We start from the raw sequence: 27865 nt of genomic DNA, 5'->3' as shown, positions 1-27865 counted from the left end.
ACTTGGTGTCAGAAGTGGGATCAGTAACGTAAACACGTTACACTTGTGTCAGAAGTGGGATCAGTAACGTAAACACGTTACACTGGTGTCAGAAGTGGGATCAGTAACGTAAACACGTTACAATATATACATTGTCAGTAATACCATAAAATTCAAGTTTATATAAAAGTATTTCGTGATTTATGCAGTCAAAAAGCCTTTCCAAATCAAAGAAGATTCAAACTACTTTTTCTTTTGTTGTATTTTAGCGTCCTGTTGCACTGATTTAAGTCCATGATTTATTTAATCTGTCTTGCAGTGCACACACTCATTTATCTCCTTCTCTCCCTCGCACTACATGTTTCGGCATAATAATGCCATCTTCAGGTGCTTACTTATCCACGTCAAACCAGTTCATTGCATGCCATGTTCACACATTAAAATAACTAAAATATGTATCTATCATATACATTGTCAAACGTTAAAAATATTAAAATTGTTCAGGATACCACATCGCTACGTCGCCCCTCACTACGTCAGTCACGCCCATTCTCCTTTGTTGGAGCACTCCTTCACTATCTTGTGTGTTGTGCTTTTGTTGTGTCGTGCTCCTGCGACTGCGTGTGTTATACTGTCTTATACTGTTATACTACTTTTTCTTTACTGTTAATAGCTGCTAAAACTGTATTTATTAAGTTATATGAAGCTGTTTCAGTGGATAATTTGGGGCGAAACCCAAATTCTTCATTGGCTAGAATGTCATAAGCGTGAACATGTGTCAATAATCTTCTAAATGTTATTTTTTCAAACACCTTGGAAAATGAAGTTAACAATGAGATTGGTCTATAATTTGCACAGTTCTTCTTATCACCTTTCTTGTATATAGGAGTTACAATCAAGTATTTCATACGTAAGGGGAATTTACCAGCTAAGACTGCTTTATTGAATATATAGCATAAAGGGGAAGAAATGTATGGGGCACTAATTTTTAGTGTCTTCATCAAAATCTCATCATATCCAGAAGAATTTTTCGAATGCAAAGAAGAGATAACTTTTTCAATTTCTTTAGTTGTTATTTTATTGAATATTATATTGGGAAAGGGGCCCTTAGCTGTCAAGTTCAGATAATGTTTATAATTATTGTTATTATCAGTATTTAAAGTAATTTGGGTAGAAATTTTTAGTAATATTATCAGAAATATTTAAAAAATGATTATTAAAAATACTTGGATTTATTTTCTCAGTTTTACAGTTTTTGTCCTACAGCCAGTTTTTACCTAACTCTGCTTTAATAATATTCCAAGTGGTTTTAATAGCATTACTGGAGTTGGTAATTTTATCATAGCTGAGTCTTTTTGCCTCATTAATCACCTTAGTCAGGATCTTACTATATGATGTATAATATTGTTTTAGATACCTTTGTCAAAAGGTACGTTTCTTTTTTCCTTTTGCAAGAAGTTTTAATTCCGATGGTTAACCATTGTTTAGGGGGAGATTGCTCATAGATTTTCTTTTCCGTAGTTGGGAAATGAACCACACTATATAAATTGAAAGACTGCAGCATATAGTTCAATTGTTGCTTCTTATTATTGTCTGCAAGATAATTTATATTAAAATCACCGCAAACTAGCATCTGTAAGTTTGGTTTATAATTTTTTTGATAACAGTTTCTAACTGGATAATAAATAAAGGAAAATTACTGGACGGAGACCTATAAATAGCTAAAATACAAAATACGTGGTGCAGTCCAAAAGTTCCCGAAATATATTAATAAAAACTATTACATTTTACCTAGATCTTATTCTGCTCCATCACCTTCAAAGTAGTCCCCTCGGGACTTCTGCTTCTGCCACTTTTCAAATGCATCCTGGAAGTCTTTCTTTGTTAGGGTGTTTAGTACCGTCTGTGTTTCTGCTTGTATTTCCTCAGCTGTATCAAATCTTCGCCCCTTCAACTTGATTTTCATCTTGGGGAAGAGAAAGAAGTTGCATGGAGCTAAGTCTGGCGAGTACGGTGGGTGGGGAACAACTGCCATCTTGTTTTTAGCCAAAAATTCCTGCACAATGTAAGCCATATGTGGTTGTGCGTTGTCATGGTGGAGTACCCAGTCGTTCATGCGCCACTTCCCTGGACGTTTTCTCCTCATGTTCTCCAGAACTCTTTATTGACTGTCTAACCAGGAGGGACGACCTCCTTATGAACAATCCCGTCAATATAAAAAGAAACAGATCAACATGGACTTAGTGTTGCCCTTGACTTGTCGAGCTTTTTCTTTTTTGGCCGAGGTGAAGAAGGGCTCTTCCATTGTGACGATTGCTACTTGCTTTCAGGGTCGTAGCCATAAACGCAACTTTTGTCACCGGTGACAACCTTCAAAAGAAAGTTTGGATCCTCTTGAAGCTGTTGCTGAAGTTCCCTGCAGACTTCCAAGCGATGCTGCTTCTGTTCATTTTGCAGCAGTCGTGGCACAAACTTTGCCGCAATCCTCATGTTCAGTTCCTCCGACAAAATTCGTTGACATGTACCATAACTTAGTCCCAAGGTGTTACAGAGGTCTTGGATGGTCAGTCTACGATCTTGCAGAATCAGATCCATAACTTTCACGACATTTTCTGGTGTTTTTCAACATTTGGTGCGTTTCTGCAGCGGTTTTACAAAGTTTGAAACAAAACTTTATACAGACACGCTGCTCTCTCAGGTCAGCCATCGCAAAATCGCAAACTCACGGAAACACAACAATGGAAATACGTTCACCAACAATAAACCCAACCACTCAACTCAACGCCGCTTGTCACTCTGATTCGAGAAGGATGTGTGAGGAGACACCTAGCAGTATTTCGATGTACTCATAACCATTCGCGCGCAAAATTCAAATTTCAGAAACTTTTGGATTGCCCCACGTATACTAGATAATTTTTTTTTTTTTTCATTTTACACCACATGCTTCCATGGCTTTGTCTATACATAATTCTCTGATATTAATAGCGTCAAATCCAGTGAGTTATGTACATATATACAAACGCCTCCCATAATGAAAGACTCCCTACAATAACTAGTTCCTAAATTATAATTAGTTATAGTCAGATTTTCAATTTGTGAATAATTTAAATGATATTCTGTAAAGCAGAGTATTTGTGGAAATTCTAAATGTAGGTGAGCGCAAATTTCACTGGTCCTGAAGAAAGCAGTCTTCTGGGATTTGGCACCGTTTTCTCTCCCCTACACAAAAACCACGCTTGTCCTAGCTCCCTTCCCCAACCCCTCCCACACTACTGCTTTCACTTGTATACTTGCCCTTCCCCCTTCTCCCTCACTGCTCTCACATAGCTGTGTATTTTTCCACAGTCTGCTTTTACCGGTTCTCACGGTCTCTTTGCTTGCAGATTCTTATATATATTTTTTTCTTCTACCCTGAAGATGGAGGCGATACGTTCCTCCGAAACGTCGGTTAACACCACATATACATGGTGCCAAATCCCAGAAAACTGCTTTCTTCATAGTCACCGCTGTGAAAGCCTCAAAAATTTCACTGGTCCTATTTAACAGGCCACGACTATTTTGATGGTAAATTTTAAAACCATTATTATTAAAATTTTCCTCATGAATATTACCATATCAGAATATTGTTGGATCACATGGACTAGGAAGACGGAATCACAGAGGTCAAATGCTTATTGACTTTTGTGAAAGAAATGGACTGATTGTCACCAACACTTGGTTCAAGAAGCCAAAGAGAAGAATTTATACATGGAAGGCACCTGGGGATTGGAAGAGGCATCAGCTGGACTACATCCTTGTGAAACATCGATTCAGAAATAGTGTGAAGGATGTGAAGATGCTTCCTGGGGCAGACATTGACTCTGACCACAACTTGCTGGTTGCCAAGTTCCGAACCAGGTTGAAGAAAATTATAGGATTTCGAAAGCGCAGACCCAGATGGGATTTGGAGAAGTTATATGCTCAAAGACAAAGCGTGCAAGAGACTCTAGAAGAGAAACTCGGTGCAATTGAAGGTGAAAGCGGAAATGCTGAAGCGCAGTGGAACGATATAAAAGAATGCATGTTAGATACTATCAGTGATTTGGTAGGTAAAGTTGAGAAGATAGCAAGAAAACCATGGGTTACACAGGAGATGATGAGTAAAATGGAGGAGCGAAGGAAATGGAAGAATGTCAACAATGAAGAAGGCAGGAGGAAATACAGGAGACTGAGGAATGAATTGAAAAGAGCCACGGACAGGGCCAAAAAGGAATATCTTGAGAAGATATGTAATGAGATTATGGAATTTCAAAGAACAGGCCGTTATGATTTGATGTACATGAAGACAAAAGAACTAGGATGGAAAGAGAATCATGGGATTCAAAATGTTGGCATCGAAGACTCCCAGGGGAATAGAATAGTAGATCAGAGGCAAGTGCTGAAAATTTGGGAAAATTATATTTCAGAACTATATGATCGACCTAATCGGCCAGAAACCTTAGAAGTTGAACCGGAAGAAGAAGTAGATACAGACGAGAAAGGACCATATATTTTACAAAGTGAGGTGGAAAAAGCTATCAAGGAAATGAGGAAGGGAAAGGCTACAGGAGATGATGATGTACCTGGAGATGTGCTCAAGTTACTGGGAGAAGGTGGTTTGAAAACACTGACAAAACTAATGAACACCATATATGAAAGTGGAGAGTGGCCCAAGGACTTTACAGAAGTTACAATGATTGCCTTAAAGAAAAAGACAAAAGCTACAAAATGCAGCGACCATCGCACAATAAGTCTTATTGCACATACAGCAAAGATAATAGCAAAGATACTTAAAAGAAGAATTGAAAGGAAAATAGAGGATGTACTTGGAGAAGATCAGTTTGGATTTAGAAGAGGAAAAGGAACCAGGGATGCAATTGGGATGATGAGAATTATAGCGGAACGAACTTTGGAGATAGATGAAGAACTGTGTGTTTGCTTCATAGACTGGCAGAAGGCATTTGACCGGGTAAACTGGACCAAATTAATGCAGATCCTGAAAGAAACAGGTATCGATTGGCATGAAAGAAGATTGATTAGCAAATTGTACATGGATCAGAAAGTTAGAGTACGACTGGACAGGGGGGAGACAGGAAGTGTGCAGATTGGAAGAGGAGTTCGACAAGGATGCTGTTTATCACCAATTCTGTTCAACTTGTACAGCGAATGCCTTACCAAGGAAGCTCTGGATGGGCTCGGTGACTTCAAAGTAGGAGGGCAAATTATTCAAACTGTGAAATATGCAGATGACCTTGTGTTAATGGCTAAGGAAGAAACTGTGCTACAGGGCATGATTGATAGACTAATTGAAATTGGAAGGTGCTATGGCATGGAAATGAATGTGGAGAAAACAAAAGTAATGAAAATTTCGAGACAACCAACCCCAGTCACAATAAAGATAGACCAAAAACAAGTGGAGAATGTGAAATGTTTTAAATATTTGGGTAGCTTGTTAACAGATGATGGAAGGTGTACTTGTGAAATTAAATCCAGGATTGCCATGGCAAAAGCTGCATTTAGCAAGAAGAAGAATCTTTTTACCAGCAAATTGGACTTAAATTTGAGGAAGAAACTAGTGAAATGCTACATTTGGAGCATAGCTCTGTATGGGGCTGAAACATGGACACTTAGGGCGGTAGATCAGAAACATCTGGAAAGTTTCGAAATGTGGTGTTGGAGAAGGATGGAGAAGATCAGTTGGACCGATTATGTGAGAAATGAAGAAGTGTTAATTAGAGTCAGTGAGCAGAGGAATATCCTACACAAAATAAGAAAACGGAAGCTAATTGGATTGGTCATGTTTTACGCGGTAACTGCCTTCTAAAAGAAGTTATCGAAGGAAAGATAGAGAGGCGGATAGAAGTGACAAGAAGACGTAAGAAGATGCTGGATGACCTTGGGGACAGAAGAGGATACTGTCATTTGAAGGAGAAAGGTCTAGATCGCATTAAATGGAGGAATTGTTTTGGAAGAGACTGTGGTCCTGTCGTCTTGACAGATTACTGATGATGATGATTAATATTACATTTGTTTCTGTTTAGTTTTAAGGCATTAAAATGATTTTCCTACTTTCAGACATCACCATAAAAAATCGTGTCTGTTAAATAGAGATTTTTTAATCTACTTGATCTGCATAGTGGCTCAGAAGTTTGTGATTTACTTGCCTCCCTTGAGTAATTTTCACAAAAATGATCATTTATGCCAGAGAGATTGTGGGTCTCATTATCATAATTATTATTATTTTCCTTCCAAGGCAAATAAATTGGTTTCATATCTCTGTGGAAGATTTTGGAACAAGTCAGAGCAATAGTCCTAGCCAATACATTTTTCCCAGTTTTATTGAAATGGAGCCCATGTCTTGAATAGAGAGCTCTATTTAGATCATGGTTTAGTAAAGTAACATGTTTAAAAAAGTTCTCTAATTTCCTATTATAAACTCTTACCTCATCAATTACACATGCCAGACTTTCCAAGTCGTATCTAGGCAGTACAGTTAACAAAACGATGTTTGTATGAGAATTTGTTTTGACAAATTTCAATATATTTCTTAGTCCTTCTTTAGAGTTATTTTTCCCTATATCTTAAGTTCCACCTGAAAGGACAATCACATCATTGTGGGTCAAAGAATTGACCATTAGCTCTACAGAGGAAGACAAGATGTTGAATATACAAGGAGTGGACCCTCTTGGCCCTTGCACTGCGACCACAGTGATCTTTTGTGCTTAAGACAAGAAGTTGATATCTGCTCCTGGTTTTACAAATCCTATCACACTAAACATTTTATTTAAGTTATCATTAGTCATATCTGCACAGTCTCTGATATGGCTATCACCGACGAGCAAAAAAAAAAGTATAGCTATCCCTGTACCAGGTCATGAAGGCCCATAGGGTTGTGAGACATTGAGGGTCCCACATTATCTAGACAGTTGGCTCCAAGTTGGCAGTAAGGTTGTCAGCCTTATGCACGGCCACACTTTACTCCCCAGGAAAATTATTTAATTAATTCCTGGTACTCGTCTCTGTTAGAGGCTGAGTTGACCCCAGGGCCATAGTGCGGCCAGAAGGATTAGGTTAATTGAAAAAAATCCAATGACCTCATTGGGACTTGAACCCGCGACTTTCCGGCATGTAGCATAGTGCCTCAACCAACTACACTACTGCGTGTCCCGAATGAAGTTGTATGTTTTATATTTTTGTTTAAAGGAATTTGCACTAAACTTGCGTTTTTGTTCACTGTTTGCTTCTCTGTTTCACTGTCACTATAATTCTGGTATTTAGAAGTGACAGTCCAGGAAAAGCTGCACAGTGGATGGGCAGGTCCAGTTGGGGTGTTGTGATTAGTCATTCATTTGTTTTCAGTGTGAGCAGACATCTCAAGTTCAGCGAAAAGCATTCTTCCTTGTACAGTCAAGTTAAAAAGTTTTGACTCTTGAGTCATATTTGAGTGTATTATTCTCTATTTACTGAATTAATATTTTATTTTATTGTTTATTTTTATTCGTTGATTTTCTTTTTTGTTTATTTATATTTGTACATTTTTTCTGTCTCCTTTAACATGCCACCTACAAAAAGTAAATTGAGTGGAAAAGTGTTGCATTCACAATCGAGAGAAATTGTTAGTAATGTATATAAGTATATGAAAAAGGCTGGGCCAACAATTACAGTGAAGAACATAGGAGTGGAAGTAGCAAAGGCAACAGGTGTATTGGAAAGTAGTGTCACAAGAATAACAAGAGAAACAAAAAATATCGAATCTGGGGCTTCAACTTCTTTTTCGACACTCCATGAAGAAAGACCTAGGAAATCTGCACTAGCCACTTTGGACAACTTTAACGAGTCTGTGGTGTGAAGAACAATTAATGATTTCTATATAGTCGAAAAACGGAGACCTACCCTGAGTTCATGAAAAGTTGAAGAAAACGTTAGATTTTTAGGGATGCATCTCCACATTAAAGAAAATTATTTTGAAACTGGGGTTCTGCTGGAAGAAAACAAAAAATAATCGGCAGATACTGGTGGAACGATATAATATCAGAACCAAACGTCTTCAGTATTTGCAGCAAATTAAAGACTAGAGGGAAGGGGGCCGCCCAATCATCTACATGGATGAAACCTATATTCATTCATTGCACACCACCCCATATGCATGGAGTGATGGATCCATCCAGGGGTTATTTTCCCCCGTGTCCAAAGGCCAGCGGCTCATTGTTATCCATGCAGGGGGAGAGCAAGGTTTCATCCCTAATGCCTATATCTGCTTCAAATCCCACAAAAAAAAAACAGGAGACTACCACAGTGACATGAACTACAACAATTATGAAAAAATGGTTAAAGGAGCGACTTATTCCGAACCTTCCCCCAAATTCTGTCCTTGTCATTGATAATGCTCCCTACCATAATGCACAACTAAACAGAGCCCCTAACTCAAATTCAGGAAGAGATTTTATGATATCCTGGCTAAAATATCACCTTTCACCTATTACATTCAATAACACTGATTTTTCATCATTGCAGAACCCAGACATATATAATATGATCCTACCACTCAAACCGAAATACCTTTCTTATAAAATAGATGGAATGTTTGCAGAACACAATCACAATATTTTACGACTCCCTCCATATTACCCAGAACTGAACTCAATTGAGTTAATATGGGCCACCGTAAAAAAATAGGGTTGCTCAAAACAGTACCACATTTAAGATGGATGACATCATTAAACTGGCAGACCAAAAATTGGCTCCCATAACTGCAGAAGAACGGCAACGTAGGTGTCAACATGTAAGGAACATTGAGCAACAATTAATGACACGGGAAGGCCTTTTGGATGCAGGATGGGAGTTCGTCTTCCATGTTGGCGGTGATAGTGATGACAGTTCTGATGATAGCTCCGATTCATCTGGTGGTGACGCGGAAGGACAGGCATGTGGAGATGATATCTATGAGGACATTGCTGGTGTTGCCCCCTTAGAATAGACCTGTGTAATATGTAAATAAACTCTTCATGTATATAACAGTGAAAGGTCTTTAATAGTGTATAGTGCATAATAGTCTGCCATTCGGCACTTAAAACTTAACATCGGATGTCTGAATATCATCGAGACTAATCCACCAACACGATGCAACACAATGAGGTAAGAAGTTATTTCCTTTTGAGAATGCCTGTACTGCATTCCCTTCCACACTTGTCAGCATGCTGGAGCTTTCCCCGCCACTACCAATACTTCTCCTATTCCGCGTCATTTCTAAATACTACAACTGTATTATTTATTGCAGACATCACGCACGTTGAGACCTTTGAAGGCTTATTACAAGGTACACACCCATTCACTAGCACAGGTATATCAAACACTGGGAACACCTCTTCCTTGTTCTTGGTTCTATTTGTCCTTACAGCAATAGATTCCTTAACCCATTCTTCCTGTGTTGTTGCATAAGATTTGTGAAGTTTCCTCTTGATTATATTGGTTTTATTCGTCAGATCTTTGTCTAGGTTATGTAAGACTTGAAGTCTGTTTGTAGTTCTTATTATTGTTGATGGGGATTTACTGGGGTTAGATGGATTCCTCTTGCATCCAATTTTCATTTCTTGACAGTGAATATATTCCTTCTTCATGGTTACATATATTCACGACAACTCTGTCCATCGATGAATCGTCAATTTTTCATTCTTCCTTTAGAATTTCGATGATTCTCATGGCTGATTTTAATTCAGAAGTAACTTTAGTTAACTCAGTTTTATATTGGATGCAACATTCACATTTTAAATCATGATCATCATCGATTATATTCACAAAATTTTCTGCAATCTCATCACTTGTTGAAGAAAGCAGTCTTCTGGGATGTGGCACCGTGTGGAAGTGGTGTTAACCGGCGTTTTGGAGGAACGTATCGCCTCCATCTTCAAGATAAAAGGAAAAATAAGAAAATCTGCAAGCAAAGAAACAGTGAGAGCAGGTGCAAGCAGACTAATGTTGGAAATAAACTCAGCTATATGAGAGCAGGAAAGGAAGGGACAGGTCTACATGGGAAATCAGTGGAGAGGGAGAGGGGAAGGGTCTGGGGAGCCATAGCAAGGTTAGAGCAGGTATAGGATATTGTGTTGGGGGGAGAAAGGCAAGGTTAATGGGAGGGCGTTAACCCTTAAGCTGAGGGGTTGCTATGCAAGTTGGTCATGGACTGAGTGGCCTTGTGGATCTGGCGTCATGTGCTGGGGGGGGGGTGTTTTTAGGGAACAGACTAGAGGCTTCCATGACTTGCTGAGACAAAACCCCCCTTCTCTGTTCATATTGTTGGGATGGAGTTCAATCTCAATGGCTTCCTTAATGATGCGATCCATATAACGTGTCTTGGTGGCAAGGATGGAGGTATTCTGAAGCTCAATGTGGTGTCCCAAATTGATGCTGTGTTCAGCTACAGCTGACTTGTCCGGATGTTCAAGACAGATGTGCCGCTGATACTCCTTCAACCTCGTGTCCATGGAGCGGCCCATCTGCCCAAATAGACCTTTCTGCACTCGCATGGGATACTGTATACACCCGATGTCCTTAGTCCCAGGCTATCTTTGACCTGCCAGAGGAAACTGGATAATTTGTTTGGAGGCAGACCCAATGATTTGATGTTGTGCCGGGACAGCACTCTGCTGATACGGTTGAATATAGTCTCGGGCAGGAAGGCAACTGCGCCCGGTTGATCTTCAGGCCAGCTGATGTTGGGCCAACGGTTGAGAACTCTGTGTATCTGCCAGTTGTTATATCCATTCTTTCTGAATACATCGCCCAGGAGCACCAACTCCGCATGTAGGCTGTCTTGATCACAAAGAGCTCTAACCCTGTGCACCAATGTGGAAAGTGCAGCTTGCTTGTTGGAAGGGTGGTGGTGGAACACAGCATTAAGGTAGAGGATTGTATGGGTGGATTTGTGGTACACTGTATGGCCCAGAGAACCATCGGGTCTCCTGCAAATATCTATATCCAGGAAGGGTGGTGGCCCTCAGTTTCAGTCTTCATTGTGAACTGAATGCACTGGTGGATACTGTTTAGGTGGTTCAGGAAGTCCTTAAGCTTGTTGGGCCTATGTGGCCAGATGACGAAGGTGTCGTCCATGTAGCGAAAGCAGCAGCGAGGCTTGTGTTGTCGCAGCATCCGCTATCTTTCAGTTCAGTTCAGTACATTTTATAGCTCTGAAACTTGGGTGGAAATGGCTTCTCAGAACTTCGGCTAATTGTGTGAGACCAGCACAGGTTACTTTTGTCATCTTATACTGCACACATTCGTAATTATGTGGTTGAAAGGCAAATAGCTTATACACATCATTTCTTTTCAATATTGCCCATTTAATCTTTAGCACAGCTACTATGAAATAATCTTATGTGGTATGTGCCTGTCAACTTCAATCCAAAGCTCATGCTACAGTATGAGTATTAAACATTCAGTCAATCACATTACTTTTGGTGTCAAAATATGATGAGAGTTACACATTGAAACAAGTATTTATGATATGCATGTGAACAGAAAGAGGCTTCCAACATAAATTTCAAGTTGTTATAGTTCAATGTAGGGAAAGAAAAACATTTCTAGTCCTGCTTAGATTATATCAAGTAACTGAAGTATGAGTACATTTACTACACAGACATAATTCTGAACAGGGTTGTTAGAATTCTGAGAATGTACTGACCAGAAAGAATTTTTTGACTGAAGTACCATAAATTCTTGCCATTATTAATTTTCAACGGTATTTGGTGCAATGTGAATCCCTTTAGCCATAGTTCCACTACTTTAATCATTCTCTTGTTTGTGAGCCTTCTTTAAGAGAGAATGAACTAGCAGTTTTTATCTAACTGTTGCACCAGCAAGTTCTGATTATTGTTTCTCACACCCACAATAAAAGTGCACCACCCTGTTAGAAAACTTCAGCTCCCTCCTCTTCTTCCAGCTATGGAAAAATGTGAAGTTTTTGAGCATATCAAGGTCATTGCCCTTTATTATGGCAACCTCAGAAAAAATGAAGTATATTGGCTGGGATAAAATGTCATCTCAGTACTTTTTATTACAAGAGGTGCACATGTGGAACTTAAGTACAAATTCTGTATGTATATCATTTTTGTTTTTGTTTCATTAAGTTATGTTAATGATTTTGAAGCAAACATGTTTTGTAGACATGCTATTTTTTTCCTTGTAAGGTAAGGTAAAGTTGTCCCTATGTTTAACTAATTAAGCTCTACGTCATGAAGGCGTATGGGTGAGTGATGTATAGATCCACATTTTCTTGACCTCGGCACTAGCTGGAGGTGAGTGGTCAGCTTCATGCCCCTGCTGCTTTACCTCCCAGGGAAAGAGCTCCCGGTACCCATTGGATAGAGGGTGGGTGGACTCCGGAGCTGGTCTGAACAATATGGAGAAGCGAAAATCTAGCCCCCACCGGGACTCGAACTCCAACCCCTTGGTTGTCCAGCCTGTAGCCGGTCACTATACTGACTACGCTATCCCAGCTCTTACATTTTTTCTTTGTGGTATTTATATTCTTTGAAGAAATTAATATCAGCATGAACAAAAACATGATTTAAGCCATTCAATTCCTCATTCTCATAGACCAACAATTTGTGGCATATTCTGGAGCAGAATTAAAAAACAGTGTTTTAGCCCACTGTGAGCTGGAAAGCATCTATAAAACAAAATCACATTTTTACATAATGTTATATTAGACCAATTTATCTTTGATTTTCTTCCTTGATTAGAATCTGTTATTTGAAGATTGGTTGTTGAAGCAGTATCAGTAAAACAGAGCTATAAAATTGCACCAATTGTCAAGTTGGATTAGGCCTTTTCAGCAACCGAGAGGACTGACTCAGCAATTAATCTCTGTTGCACTGAGATAGCTGTCAACAGATTACAACTGCATAATTTTTTTATGTCTTCTTCCAACTCACCAGACACATTGGATTGTCACATTTAAGTACAGCAGTAATTGCATGGTATGCTGGCACATCATCTCATTCAGGCCTGACAGCAAGGCAATATGACCTGCAGTAAATAATGTATATATGAATGAATAAATAAATAAGCTGTGCCTTAGTGGCACATGATAGTGTACTAGGGACACTGAGCTAAGGTTCCACACATTCCAAATATCAGCACTAGATGGAGGTGAGTAGTTAGCATCTCATTCTATCTGCCTTACTCACGTAGAAAAGCTTCCAGTATTCGTTGCATAGGAGACTAGATGGGTCCCAGAGCCAGTTCTCAGTATGCTGGTGACCCCTGTTGGGAATTGTATGTAGTCAGCCAGCTAACAGTCAGTCATTTTATGGCTAAGTTCATATAAATAAGTAAGTAAATGCAATTCATTGCACATTTATTTTTGTGATGCATTTCTGCAACTTTCTGTGCTGGGGTTGTTCAGAGGATCTCAAATCGTGGGTTTGGTAGGAGATTTTTACACCACCCATTGTAATGCTCTTCCTACTGCATGCAAAGCCTTACATAGTTTGTCACTTAGGAATAATGTTCTTTTGAAATGGAAGATGGTGACGGGCTGATCACGTGTTTTCAGTTACCGCTGTTTGTCTATGGGGAGTGCCTCATGATATGTATGTACATTTTGATTTTCAGAAACTTATGATTTATGTATAATTATATTAAATTGAAAAATGGCATGCATAACACTAAATTTGAGTTTTAATTTCCATTGTTTGGTTTATAAAGGAGTATTATAATTTTGACACCTCTTTACATGTCACTTGATTCTTGTTTTTGCTACATCCCTCCAACCCCATGAAGAATGCATAGCTTACTTAATAAGATGTAATTTTTAAGTTTTAAGCTTCCTTTGTAGATGTACATGATAGAACTTTTGTACTACATCTAAAGCATACATGATGTAACCTTTGTAATGCATTAGACTGACTACGGAACGGAATACTTCTTGAGAAGATAATGGAAGGCTGCATGATGTATATTATATTTATTGTTTATTTAATGGGACTTTAGTTGCTACGATATATAGCATCAGATGATGAATTATTAGTGAATGCTAATTTGGAAAGAATGTGGAAGCAAGCGTCATTGACTAATATAAAATATTTGCCTGGAGGGGTGATGAACACAAGGAAAACCATCAGTCAAGACAGCTAACTATGGGCTGAGATTTGAGGTTAGGATCTCCCAAATATGAAGAATGGTAACCTTTCCATTGTTACAGCCATTTATACATGATATAAAATGTTTGTAAAACACCAAAGAATACATGATACTGCCTCTAATATATCAAGTAAGAGAACAAATAAAGTTTGCAATACATAAAAAGAATATGGAATACTGCATTTGTAATATATCAAAAAACATGTTTCAGCATTTGTAGTACATCAGTGTTCACACAATGATAATCTTTGTGATACATTAAAGTACATATCGTGAAACCTCAGTAACATATTGGAGCAGAATCAGTTGTTCAAATATTGTTTCTGATTAATGCCTCTCGCACTGGTGCCGAGGACAGTTGCCTTTCAGTCACTTATTATATTAGCATATTTTCACTGTATGAAATTTCCCAGTAAAGTTAGTACACTTTAAGTTAATCCCCCTACCAATATACTGTTACAGTATGAACCATTTCTGGTGACAGATTAGAATTTTGTGAACTTTAACATTTTTTTTTGCTTCCAGATAACTTGAACTTTATTGGTTGGGATTTGTGCTTTGCATTTGGCATGTCCTCGGTTTGAATTTCGGCTAATATTATTTCAGATATATTTTTTTTTACAGTTTCTCTAGAAAACTACTTGTACAGTACCTTAAAATAGACCATGACTATTTCCATGTCATTCAAAATCATCTTTTCAGTCAGCACTGTACAACCATATTGTTGAAAAGCTTTGATAAGTAACTAAAAGAAACAGTCACATACCTTTCTATCTGTGCTGTATGTTAGATTTCTATTCTTGTATTAATGACCATGTAATTTCTAATATTGCTGTGAACATATCATGTGACTCTAGCAGTAATCAGAGTACTGTGATTTGTTTGAAATTATTAAAGAGGAACCTTCCTGATAAAAGTATAAGGTATGGCTGGAAGGTTTCAGGAATGACTTTGCAAGTAAGTTCATACTCAACTTAAAGTAAATGATCCCTTTGGCAGCTGTATATCAAGCTATTCTTTTCTGTCACGTTTGGAAACATTTCTGACTACATCTTCAAATACCACTTTTAGCATGTGTGATGTATGCTGCTAGACCATCTCTCACCCAGAGTGCATCCATTTCAGTGAAGTTTTTATATCCATGATTTATTCTGACCGTCTTACAGTGCATACATTTATTCACCTTACTCTTCTCTCTTGCACTACATGTTTCAGCACTAAAGTGCCATCTTCAGGTGCTTTTCGATGTACGTCGAACTACTTCATTGCATGCNCAGTATAACACGCAGTCACAGGAGCATACAATGAAGTAGTTCAACGTACATCGAAAAGCACCTGAAGATGGCACTTTAGTGCTGAAACATGTAGTGCAAGAGAGAAGAGTAAGGTGAATATATATATTCACTGTAAGACGGTCAGAATAAATCATGGACATAAATCAGTGCAACAGGATGCTAAAATATAACATTATTAGAAGTTTTTATATACAAGACTAAAAAGAAGTCATATGAAGCCAAACTGGGAGAGAGTTCCAGCGGGATTAATTTTGAAACAGAAATTGCCTCACCGATACCACATCGTGGGCCAGTTTTTTCTCTTGGTGAAGTATATTTCAAGGTTGTTGGTTAAAATTTGACACATTCTCTCTTTACTCAGTCCCAGTTCTTCTGTGGTGATTCTTTAATCAGTATGAATAAGGTGCAGCATTTTTTCAACGTTTTCATAATTTTTCCCTGTGTTGGCCAGCCTGATTGAGGATCACTGATGTCTTCCCTTCCTTCATAAAATTATTTGTGTCACTTGAAAACTCATCCTTTTGATATTTCTAACAATGTCTATTTTCTTTGGTTTCACCCTGTTGCCTGACATCATTATGTCATCAGAACTTTAATTTAATTTAATTTAATGTTGTGGGACAACAAATGCACAAGAACATTCCACTGCTGAAACAGCAGTTGAAGGAACATATTATATAACATGAACTGACAGGTTTGAGGTGGGACACAACAACTACTCTACTGTGGCTCCTCCAGATCTCATGTCTGTACTACAGGCAGTTAACTGATTTACCTCTTCTGCCTATGCTCAGATTGCCAACTGATGGAGCAATGTCCACTGAAGAAGATAAAGACCAAGACATTTGCACTTCATTCATGTAAGTAATGAAATGCATGTTACAGTGTACCAATGGGCACCTGATGTGTGCTGGATGCTTTACTCATGTACTGGCAGATGCAAGATTGAGAGATGAGATTGCAACATGTCCCAACTGCAGGATTGAAATTAGTAAAACATCTGCTTCTCGGAATCTGGCTGTAGAAAAGGCTGTGAATGAACTGCCTTCAGAATGTCAGTTCTGTGGTAAAGATTTTCCACGGATTACTTTAGAGAGACATGAAGAGACACTGTGTGATGAGAGGTGAGATGTTAGGGTCCTTTGTTTTATTAATTTAGGCAGGTATGTTATATATTAGACTTCCACTGCTACATATTACAAAATGTATGTCATCTGCTTTGACTATCTTCAATGTATAGAGTTTGAAATAATTATGGTAGAATCTGTCTAAAACAGAACCTGCGTTAAAAGCAAACTTGCTTTTATCAGAAAAAATCTCTTCTTGGTGAGAACATTGAGTGAAAACTAGCATAAATTGCCTCTTAATAAATGTGTGTGTGGTTCATTCCACGTGGCGTTTTTACCGGAATTTACTGAGAAGGAACATACCTGCAACAGTTCTCTTCTGTGGGTTATTTTATGATGATGTCAGAATCTAGATTGTTTAGCGCCAAATCATAGGATATTGCACTGGCTTATGATCAGAATACTGATCTATAAGAACTGCCAAAATGTCCTACCTTACAATCAGTACTCTTCAAAATAAAACATATTTCATGTCAAAAGGCCGTAAATGTTAGCGTTTTTTAAAAAGTAGCTAGTGTACCTACATTTTTGGATGTTGTGCTAGAACCAAACAGACATAAGTCAAGATATGCCATTCTGACTGAAGTGAACAAAAATCTTTGAGTTCAGTAGCATAAATGTTGATAAGGCTGCTCACATTGTCTAAGAAAACACATAAGGATTTTGATACAGAAACTCAGTTGAAAAAATTATCATCTTTTGGACGTTCTGAAATGTCCATAAGCATAATTTTATATTAATGCCATTAGTTGATGTGAAACTAAGACTTGCTCAGAGATTGGCTGCTGTTGTTGGAGAGCAAAAGAGATAAAAATACCAAAGACACAAACCATTTACAAGTCTGCCAAGGACTTTTTAGAGGATATGTAGATGTGAGAAAAATGTCTGTGACATCTGCTTCAAAAAAGGAGCACAGTCAGTATGATTTATGATGAAATTTGCAAACATAAGCCCTCAAAAAAGAGGCCAAATCATTTGAAACATTGATTCAAGACCATATAAATTAATATTTTTTAGTTTATTTTTAGAGTTGCAGGAGGTACTTAAAAAGGAATATTTAAGCAATGGGGTATCACTGGGTGTACAGACAAATATTTAACAATGACTTAATATAGCTTTTTATTCAGAAAGGAAGATAAGTGTAATGCATGTTGCACTTACAACATGACAGGGAAAAAGAGATGATGCCCAGGGTCAAGAAACACATACCTTTGCATGTGATTTTGAGATATTGTGTTGTTGTCAGTCTGCTAGTTGTGAAGAACTTTTTACAGTGGACTTTAGCTTGGTCTGGTTTCACAGTTTTGGGCTTAGGTTCAAATAAGGTTACTATTATTGCTGGCATAATGTGTTAGCAAACAGAGTTTCATTTAAATTGAGGTTTGTTTGTTTCCAGTAGTCTCCAAAATATTGCTGATGGAAAAGAAATCACACTGATGTCCCTAGACCTTGTTGATGTACTGCATAAAAATTTTGCACATTATCAGAAGTTATTTGACTTATGACACCAATACGTAGGTCGTACCGAAAGTCATGAGCAACTTCTTTTGCATGCAACCTGGGAACAGCAGACGAAAGAGAGTATAGTGGTAGGTGGAACCAGCTGTTGTGTTAATCTTGAGTGTCTTGTGACGTCAATAGCTTGCATCACGTGACCAGTATCCTAACAAAATGGCCGACAGCGATATGTCGTTTCGCCAGCGTGCTGTCATCGTTCTTGTGAAAGAGGAAATCCCTGCTGCAGAAATTCACCAGAGACTTCACCATGCTTATGGAAGTGTGTGCATGGGTGTGAGCAGTGTTCGAAGATGGGTGAAACATTTTAAAGATGGGAACACCAGCATTGAAGATGAGCCTCGGAGCGGTCATCCTCGAACAGCCTCAACTGAACACAACAAGGAAAGAGTGGTTGAGAACATTTAAGATGACAGGCGTGTGACTGTGGACACAATAGCCTGAAAACTTGGAATAGGGCACAGTGCAGTACAGGAAATGATTGAAGGCTTGGGCTATAGGAAAGTTTGTACTCGTTGGGTCCCGCAGTTATTGACTGAAGACCACAAAGGTAAAAGGCCATCACCTCAAAACTGCTGCAGAGATATCAACACGAATGCGATGATTTTTTGCTCTGTATTGTGACAAGTGATGAAAGCTGGTTTCACCATTTCAAGCCTGAAACAAAATGGCAGAGTATGGAATGGCACCATTTGCATTCTCCATCAAAAAAGAAGGCAAAGACAGTGCCATCAGCTGCGAAGGTGGTGGGCACAATATTCTGGGATGCAGAGGGGTTTATTCTGGCCGAATTCCTGGAACCTGGGCAAACCATCAATGCTGCTTGTTATGTCCAGACACTGAACAAGCTCCCTCATGCATTGCGCAATAAATGTCTGGGACGAAACATCATCATCCTGCATGACAATGCTCGCCTCACATCGGAAGCAATTGCAAAGATGGGGTAGGAAGTTCTTCCACATCCCTCCTATAGCCCTGATCTGGCACCCTCTGACTACCATATTTTCGGATTTGTGAAGGATCAGCTGCGTGGACAACGTTTTGAGACAAGGGAGGCAATTCAGAAAGCAGTGTGTCAGTGTCTTCGGATGGCTGGAACGGAATTTTACAGAAGGGGAATTTTCAAACTCCCAGAACACCAGGAGAAATGTGTACAAAGAAGTGGCAATTATGTGGAAAAATAAAGAAAGGTCTGTAGATTGAGGTGGTGTATTCGGTTTGTCTGTAATAAAGCATTTTACTTTACAAAAATTGTTGCTCATGACTTTCAGTACTACCCTCGTAGTAGATTCTGTGTATGCACAAATACAGATAACAGAAATGGCTGTGCCAGTGACAGTGATGAACAATAGGCATCTACTGACTGCATCATTATAATCACTTGTAATATAATACTACAAAATTGCTAAAATTTTATTGCTATACAGGCTCACTCAGTTCCTGTCACAGATGTGGAAGAATCGAAGCCCATCTGTCGGCAGAATATGTGCAGTCCTGTATGGACTAGTGGGGGGGGAGGTGCTTCTTTCTCACAGTGCAATGTACATATGTGCCCCAAATTTCTTGCCTGTTTGGATGATAAGTGCAGGGCATGAATCAAATGAATACTTGTGCTGTACTAAACCCATCTGAAACAGAATAATGTTCTCACCCCTCACAGATCAGCTATGAGCAGGTTTCACAACATTTTTAACTTGTTTTACTCTACATGCTAAAATCAAGACATCTGGTATATTTCGATGATATGAATCCATCTTTTGAAATTTGATTCTATAGAGCAACTACTACCTGCTTTATCATCAGTCATCACAATAAGCTGCACTAACTAGGTTTACTCATGCATAAAGATATGAAGCTATGCTATACAGTAAAGGGGATCTAGAATTCTCATGGTAAGACCTGGATTCTCATTCAGAGGGTTCTGAATTTAATACCCAGTCAGATAATGCGTGCATATTTTTCTGCTCACAAAATGAAACCTTCACCTGTAGCAAAAATAATTTTTTGGGAAGTTGAATATCAGAGTTATTCTACTGTACTTTATAGGATTACAAACTGCAAGTATAGTCGTATTGGATGCCCGTGGCGTGGCCCATTTCATGAGGCAGCAGAGCATGAACAAGTGTGTGCACATCCTCACCGCTCTGGGGCAGAGGTGATGGAAGCTTTGCAGGTCATCGACCTGAAGTGTGAAGAAGAGAAGAGGTTATACAATTGTGTATTTGACTTGCTGTCATATGAGAAGATAACATTCAATGGTATGATGTTACACAGTTACCTCTATTTCATGACACTAAGTTAAATTGTATAATATTCAGTGATGTATCAGTTGCATAGGTTGTGTTTCATCCCACAGTGAAAGAAGTATTATGTGCGTGATGATGAATTTGAAATGGGTTGGGGGTTGTCATGACCAGGTTTAAGATAAGATCTTTGGCATTTGCCTAAAAGGACTGGAGGAACCCTTGAAATACTTAGTCAGAACTGAATTCATTTGAGTGAATACCAAAATTAATTATGGAACATCCCTATAACAAAAGTAGATGTACCTGAATTATTTTATTCTGCAACACAGGCAAAAATACCATGTGGGCACAATATTGATATTAAAATTTTACACTTAAGAAAGCAAACGTATCAGTTCTACTGACACTCAGCTGATAATTTAAACAGAAATATGAAATGAGTGTAGATCACTGTTCCAGATTGAAGTAACAAGAAGAGTTTGAACATGAAATTGCATGCATAATCAATTTAGTACCATGCAGATCTTTCACAATATGAACTGTGAGAGCAGGTTAGAAAGCACCTGCAAAATGTTTGTATCTTTTTATACAACTGGCTTCACTGCTGAATGCACACAGTCATAAGCATGGAACTTCCCTTTTGTTGTAGTGACTTACTTGACCTTTATCATTCAGTCAACTTTCACCACTAGTGATGTCAACATGGTTGCTCTACCTACCACATGTATCAAAGCAGAGCAATGTGCAGTGATTTGATTTTTGTGGGCTCGGGCACAATATGGTAATGGTGTTCTGATGCGTGTATGAAGGGATCATGTTCAGAAATGGCTGAACATATGTCACTGATGAACGATCAGGGTGCCTGTTGTAGGGGACACTGACCAAGTCTGCAGGTTAATTCACAACAGAAGGGTGACAGCAGATGAAGTGGCAGGCAACTGCAGATTTAAGCCGCACCATAGCTCAAGCGGTTAGTCACTGGCTTTCCACCGCGGTGGCCCAGGTTCAATCCTGGGTCTGGTCAAGTGGGATTTGTGATGGACAAAGTGGCGCTGGGGTGGGTTTTCTCCGAGTACTTCGGTTTCCCCTGCCAATCTTCATTCCACCAAATTCTCCATCATCATAATCACCTGGGGCAGGCTACAAGAGGCCAATCAGTGGCTGCCGTGCCGAGTGGACCCAGCTGAACTCCACTCCCCAACTAAGTGGAACTGCAGATTAGTCTCATGGCTTTGTCTATGAAATCATCTACAGCAAGCTTCACTTCTATAAAGAGTGTGCAAGGTGGGTTCGAAAACAACTGACAAAACAGCAGAAGCATAACTTTGGATGTGTTTGGGTTCCCTGTTGCATAAGTATCACGAGGAAGGTGACATCTTTTTGAGTCTCACTGTTACTGATGAACAACTGTGGATCCACAAGCATAAGCCATGGAGTATAGCATAAAATGCCTGATATATCCTTTCAAAAATAAAATCTCAACCACCAGTGGGAAGAGTTATGCTCACTCTGTTCTGTGATTTGTAGGCCCATTCTTGAGCATAATCAGGGAAGGGGTGTGACAGTAAGTAATGCACATTACCTTGAGATGCTGAGTTACAAGCTGAAGCTGGCAGTTCAGAGTAAATGTTGAGGATAGCTGTCAAAATGTGTTGTGTTGCTGCATGATAATGACCATCCCCGTACTGTTGAAACACTCCAGCAGCTACATTTTGGGATCTCTGAACAATAAGCATACAGCCCTGACAGATCTTCAGCTGTTTGGACCCCTTGAAGATTATTTCAGAGGCTCTCATTTTGCCAGTGACTATGAGTGGCTTGCTACCCTGTCAAAAACATTTTTTCCTATGGCATACATAAGCTTGTGTGACACTACCCCAAGTGTACTAAAAGCAAGACATGTTAAAAATAATGCAGTTGTAAGTTATGTACTGTTGTACTAATTTTAATAAACACATTGTGGATAGTTTGTGACTTACATTAGTGCATTTTATCATTTCACATTGCTGTGTTTGAATATGGGTTGTGGAATTATTAGCAAATATAGGTAACATCTGAAAATCCTCATATGGAAATTTTTCTTGAACATCATGCTTTCATTTAGTGGTGTATATAATTGCATGTCTTTATTATGCTTTGTCATAAGTGCTTCACTGTTCAGTGCCCCATAGTTAAATTGTTAAACACTGTTTGCAGTTGGGTCCTTGATGTTGAATGTGTAGTTTATATTCCTTAATTTTTAGGAAAATATAAAATGTAAAACAATCTACAATTGTGGCAAAATATGCAATATAATAACGGTAATAACAGCAGTACCCACTAGGTAACAATATATATATATATATATTTAAAGATAAAATATAGCAAACTATAATTCTGCCTATAGTTTAGTATGAAAATGAAACTTGGTCTCTCACACTGAGGGTGTTTGAGAGCAGGGTGCTGAGGAGAATATGTGGATGGAGAAAGTTGCATAATGAGGAGCGTCATAATTTGCACTCCTTGCCACATATTGTTAGACTGATAAAATCAAGCAGGATGAGATGGGCTGGGCATGTTCCATGCATGGAGATGTGAAGGTTTGGTAGGAAAACATGAAGGAGACCTCCAGGAAGAGTAGATGTAGATAGGAAGATAATATTAAATTGGATCTTAAAGAAATATGATGTGAGGATGTGGATTGGATGCATCTGACCCAGGAAGGGTATCACTGGTGGGCCTTTACACAGTTATGAACCTTTGGGTTCCCTAAAATTCTGACAATTTCTTGAGTGTCTTGAGCAGCTTTTGGCTTCTCAAGAAGGACTCAGCTCCATGGAGTTTGTTAGGTAATTTATATTTATTTAACATACTTTACCTTTTTGTAGATTCCAAGTGCCACAAGTAAAAGGAATCCACAGAAAAATTAAGTTGCATAATGGTTTCTATAAACTAGACTGTACAATGTAAAACAACATAGTGAAGTCAACATTTTATATTCAGTTTCACAGCTATAACTAATGAACCAATCAAATGGGCTTGTGAAATTATGTATAAACTATTATGTACATATAGACAACTAGAAATGTGGCAACAGCATGAAACTTTGAGGTTAAATCACACAAATCTGACATTAAATTTATACTAGTGAAAATTATACACAGAATTGGGTCATTAAATAGTATGATTAGTAATTTAGACTGAAATATTTGAAGGGCATATTTGCGAAGTTCTTCCCATAAACTCCTATAACAATACAGTTTCTCCATATAGACTTGCAGATAAAGCCATATCGCACGGATGAGTTTGTACATAAGCTGTTCTATGAGACGAGCCGGTTCACTGCTTTCAACAATCAATGGGTGATGAAGGCACGCATTAACAATAGCCAGAGAGACCCAACACAGAGCTCCGAGCGGAACATGACTTACCAGGTAAAGTGGAAGTAGGGCTGCAATATCCTGCAGCATCAAACGTCATGATTCAAGGTAAGTCTGGGGGTTGAAAGTGTCCTTAATCCAATGTCCTTGCAGCCCCTCAATCCCACAGTTAGGTTCAGCATCAGAGCACCGTGGAAGATGATGCTGCACATCATCCAGACTGGCATCATTCATCGCGCAAGCACTTCCGTAACATTGGGAGGTGCGTAACAGCTGCAGTGGTCATGGCTGACCAAGATCGCTGCAAATGTTACCACTCATTATTATTTCCAGGGTTCAGTTTTTCTTTCCTAACAGCTTAATACAGGTTAAGAAGAAACAGACAGTAGAGACTGAATAAGATGAAGATTACTGAAAGAAGAATGTAGAATGAGAAAATTGAAGATAAAGAGGTAGAGCTAGAGAGCTGGTGATAAAAGAAGATGTAAGACTTGAGCAACACTACATACTGTTACTGGACAGTTGAATCATGCCTCTGCTCCACCTGCTTCTTTAATGAACACTGGGTACATAATGATGACAATTATGGGTATGTATGTGTGAAGAATAAGTAAATGTAAGTCTTAAAACAAATAAAGGGGCACAGCCTGCACATATGCAATTTGTTGAGATTATGGCAAAAACATGGGGAATTTTAACACAATTAGGGTAAGCAAGTAAGTGTTGACTTCCCTATGTTCTGTGTCAGCTTTACAATGGGTAGGTGCTTGCTGGCATCCCTCAAGTTTCATTTTTACATTTCATTATTTATTGTGATTTTTTCTTGCTTTATGAGAGGAATTGTGCTTGCTTATAAAATCTTAGGTATATATAACTTGTGATATCTATAAAAACACATTGTAAAGACAGTATAACTCATGATTAAATATGAATTTTACATTTTGATCAGTACACATAATTTCTCTTAACTGTATGTAGTCACAGTTTGGACATTTTGAAGTATGTTGATGTTATTTGTTTCCATTTGTATAATAACAGCATAGTTAACTGTCCACCTCTCTTTCTCTTTATGGGTATTATATATTGTTAAACTGCAGTTGATCCTGAAAACCAAGACAACATACCCTCTGGCACTCCACTACTTGATATTACGTGGTCCTTTTGGGGATATGAAGGTCAATGCAAAGATTCACAAGTTTGAGTTTACGGACCAAGAGAACGAGAGTCCTTATGTGCAGCTCCCTCTTGCTGATACAGCTGAATGTAACCGCTTGTTGGCAGCAAAAGTTATCAACTTTCGGTATGTTAATTCACAGCAGTATTTTCATATTTCAGTGATTACACATGCTTCTTCATTGTGATTTCAGAAGCCTGTTATCTGTACTAATTTCCATGCCCCTTACATTAAGTTCTTCAAAACCTTCTGGTTTATGATATCATGTAGTTTGGTAAGTGTGTACCATTGTTCTGATGAATATATTGCCTCCGTCTTTAGAGTAGAATTTCTGCCCTCAAGGCAGTATGTTCCTTCATGACGATGTTACCCATCTACCGGAAGACTACACAGGATCATCATCTAGGACAGGCATGTCCAACTTCAAACAGGTTGTGATCGACTTTTTAGTGTCAAAACTGCCAGTGATCTACCACCCCTCCTATTGTTGTACCTCGTTTTAAGCAAAAATATTGGTAAAAATAACACAACACGATGTTTGTTGTAAAAGCAACATACATTGAAAGTACAGACTACGTTAACACCTATTTTCCCTTCAACATCTGAATATAATCATATTATATTACAAGTGAATTTACATGCTTTTCACGTATAATTTCCTTATGGGCCCATGAGATCGACACATTGGACATGTCTGATCTAGGAGATGCAATACAAATATGGGTCACCATTAAAACCTGAAGTTCCAACCCTAAGATTGCCTGTGGTGAAACGCTAGTTTGGAAAGTGCAAGAAGTGACTGAATTACCTTGAATATTTTAGGGAGAATTTTAACTGTAACATGATTACTATTCAAAAGGTGTGGGTAACCACTTCATTGAAGTAAGAGGAGGAAAGGAAAGATATGCATTACATGGAAATAGCTTTAACAGAGAGCAGAAATAAAGATAATGGTATGTAGTTTACATGGAAAGACAGCATATAAATTAATCAGTGAACCACTATCAAAGAAAAGAGATAAAATTCTCGTAAAACTGCATGGAATCTTAGCAGTACGAGGGGGTACCCAAAAGAAACTGAACTTATTTTTTTTAAACTTATTTATTCAAATTTTAAGCACAAACCTTCAATCCCCTTCAAAGTACTCTCCACTTACACTAATACACTTGTCTAGTCTTTTATTCCATTTTTCAAAACATTGTCTAAATTCATCTTTTGAGATGCTTGACAGCGCCTCCGTCGTTTTTTCCTTTCATATCTCTTTTCATTCGAGGAAACAAAAAAAAAGTCACACGGGGCAAGGTCGGGTGAGTATGGAGGGTGAGGAACAGGGGTCATACCATTTTTGGTCAAGAATTGTCATACAGACAGGGCTGTGTGAGCGGGCATTGTCATGATGGAAAAACCAGTCACCCGACTGCCACAAATCTGGCCGCTGAGCTCCAAGTCACTCCTGACAGCTCCACAATTTCTTCAGTGGTCTGTCGTCGATCTTCCTTGATGATTTCACGAATTTTTTCAACATTTTCATGTGTTCGGGCTGTGGAAGGACGACCAGAACGAGGTTTGTCATCAATTGACATTTCACCATTTTTGAAACGGGAAAACCACTCAAACACTTGAGTTTTCCCCATAGCATCATCCTTGTACGCCGTTTTTAACATTTCAAGAGTTTCTGTTCCACTTTTCCCGAGCAAAAAGCAGAATTTCACCGCCACACGCTGTTCACGAAAATCAGCCATTGTAAAAACGATGATCACACAAAACAGTTGTCACTATAAACTCTGCCGAAACTAGTCCTTACCTTCTGAAGCAACGGTAGTCGGCTTATCAACTCAGGAATGTTAGCTCTATGCGCTCATAGCGGCAAAACGCGGTACTACAAAAGCTCTGCCCACAAAAAAATTAGTTCGGTTTCTTTTGGGTACCCCATTGTATCTGTTTTTAATCCTACTGATCATGTGAACCAGTTTGTCACTTGGATAGAAATATAATTATGGTAGTAATTCCCATTCCATCCATTTGAATATTAAATCAGGGACAGCCTTAAATGAAAAACTAACATAATGGGGCTTGGGTCATAGAAATTCAGTAATTAATGAGAGAGGGCATTAAATGGGGCTATGAGGTAGCTAGAGACCATTTGTATATGTACCACATAACTCTTTTAAACGCAATTCACTTAAATGAAATTATAAAAGAAATTATATTAAATAATCACAGGATTCAAATAGACATTTCTTAAATTTTTTAATGATAAGGGTGATGCTAATTATATTATTTTGATATATAAAAAGACATTTAAAAAGCTGCAAAAATCACCACTGGATATTGTGCTTGTAGAGTTGTATCATCATTGGAATTCAACCATTTGTTTTTCTGTAGTGAATCGTATCCAATCATATACAGTAAGCCTCACTAATTAAGACTGATTGGGAGTGAACCCTTGTCCAAATGAGTGAAAGTCTGAATTATAGAAGTGCTGCATAAAATATGTTCAGGGAAGTTAAAAACTGGACTTTGCATGTCTTTTTAGGCAATACAACTTTATTTTCAAACTTAGATTGCATATCATAAAATAAATTGTCATAAAATGTAAAAATATAAGTTCCAACTTAAAATCATTTTAGGTAGCAGCAACATGATCAAGACAGTAATGTGCCAAAAGAAAAAAGATGCCAAAATTATCGCAAATTCCAAATTAGTGAGGTTTCACTGTATAAGAAAACTACAGTATACTTGTAACGTGTTTTGCCACTGAAGACACTGTTCGGATTGTTAATTGGTTTATTTAACAGCCTACATGTCTTAGCTACAAATACTTATAACACAGTTGCAGGCTGCTACCAGTACGACCTGCAGCTCTGGCGCTTGTCGGAGGGCCTCGTTCACCATTTTCTCCCCTCCCAATAGTAGCTGAATCTTTATGTCGGCTTCTCTTGTTCTGTATACGAAAGCTTTCCCTACCTCTCTTCCTATGTGGTCTGCAGATAGATTGGGGTAGGCACGATGG

At 38.5% G+C, this 27865-nt stretch overlaps 2 protein-coding genes across 2 annotated transcripts in view; one reads left to right on the top strand and one right to left on the bottom strand.

The window, feature by feature from the left end:
• LOC111873845 (cysteine and histidine-rich protein 1 homolog) overlaps positions 1-27865 on the top strand; it is a 32793-nt gene that overhangs the window by 2466 nt on the left and 2462 nt on the right. The window contains exons 2-5 of the mRNA XM_023868873.1: positions 16317-16555; positions 20120-20331; positions 23572-23732; positions 24776-24978. Of these exons, the coding sequence (XP_023724641.1) occupies positions 16317-16555; positions 20120-20331; positions 23572-23732; positions 24776-24978 (815 nt within the window). The remainder of the gene's footprint in view (positions 1-16316; positions 16556-20119; positions 20332-23571; positions 23733-24775; positions 24979-27865) is intronic.
• Positions 10587-24781, bottom strand: LOC117283041. The gene is made up of 4 exons (XM_033755255.1): positions 23730-24781; positions 21902-22040; positions 12927-13020; positions 10587-11186 (listed from the first exon to the last, which is right to left on the bottom strand). Exons 1-4 carry the CDS (start codon positions 23766-23768, stop codon positions 11153-11155), a joined length of 306 nt encoding a protein of 101 aa, XP_033611146.1. The 5' UTR covers positions 23769-24781; the 3' UTR covers positions 10587-11152.

The sequence above is a fragment of the Cryptotermes secundus genome, unplaced genomic scaffold, assembly GCF_002891405.2.
Source record: "Cryptotermes secundus unplaced genomic scaffold, Csec_1.0 scaffold414, whole genome shotgun sequence".
Lineage (NCBI taxonomy): Eukaryota > Metazoa > Arthropoda > Insecta > Blattodea > Kalotermitidae > Cryptotermes > Cryptotermes secundus.
The sequence above is the reverse complement of the archived record's forward strand: the minus strand, read 5'-3'. Positions and strand labels throughout refer to the sequence as shown.

Bases quoted from the DNA above. Each gene is read 5' to 3' on its own strand.
- LOC117283041 (XM_033755255.1), bottom strand. From the start codon at position 23,768: ATGCTGCAGGATATTGCAGCCCTACTTCCACTTTACCTG. The intron at 22,041-23,729 runs GTAAGTCATGTT...CTTATTGTTCAG, and splicing joins CCCTACTTCCACTTTACCTG to AGATCCCAAAATGTAGCTGC. The intron at 13,021-21,901 runs GTAATGTGCATT...TATTTACTGCAG, and splicing joins TTGTAACTCAGCATCTCAAG to GTCATATTGCCTTGCTGTCA.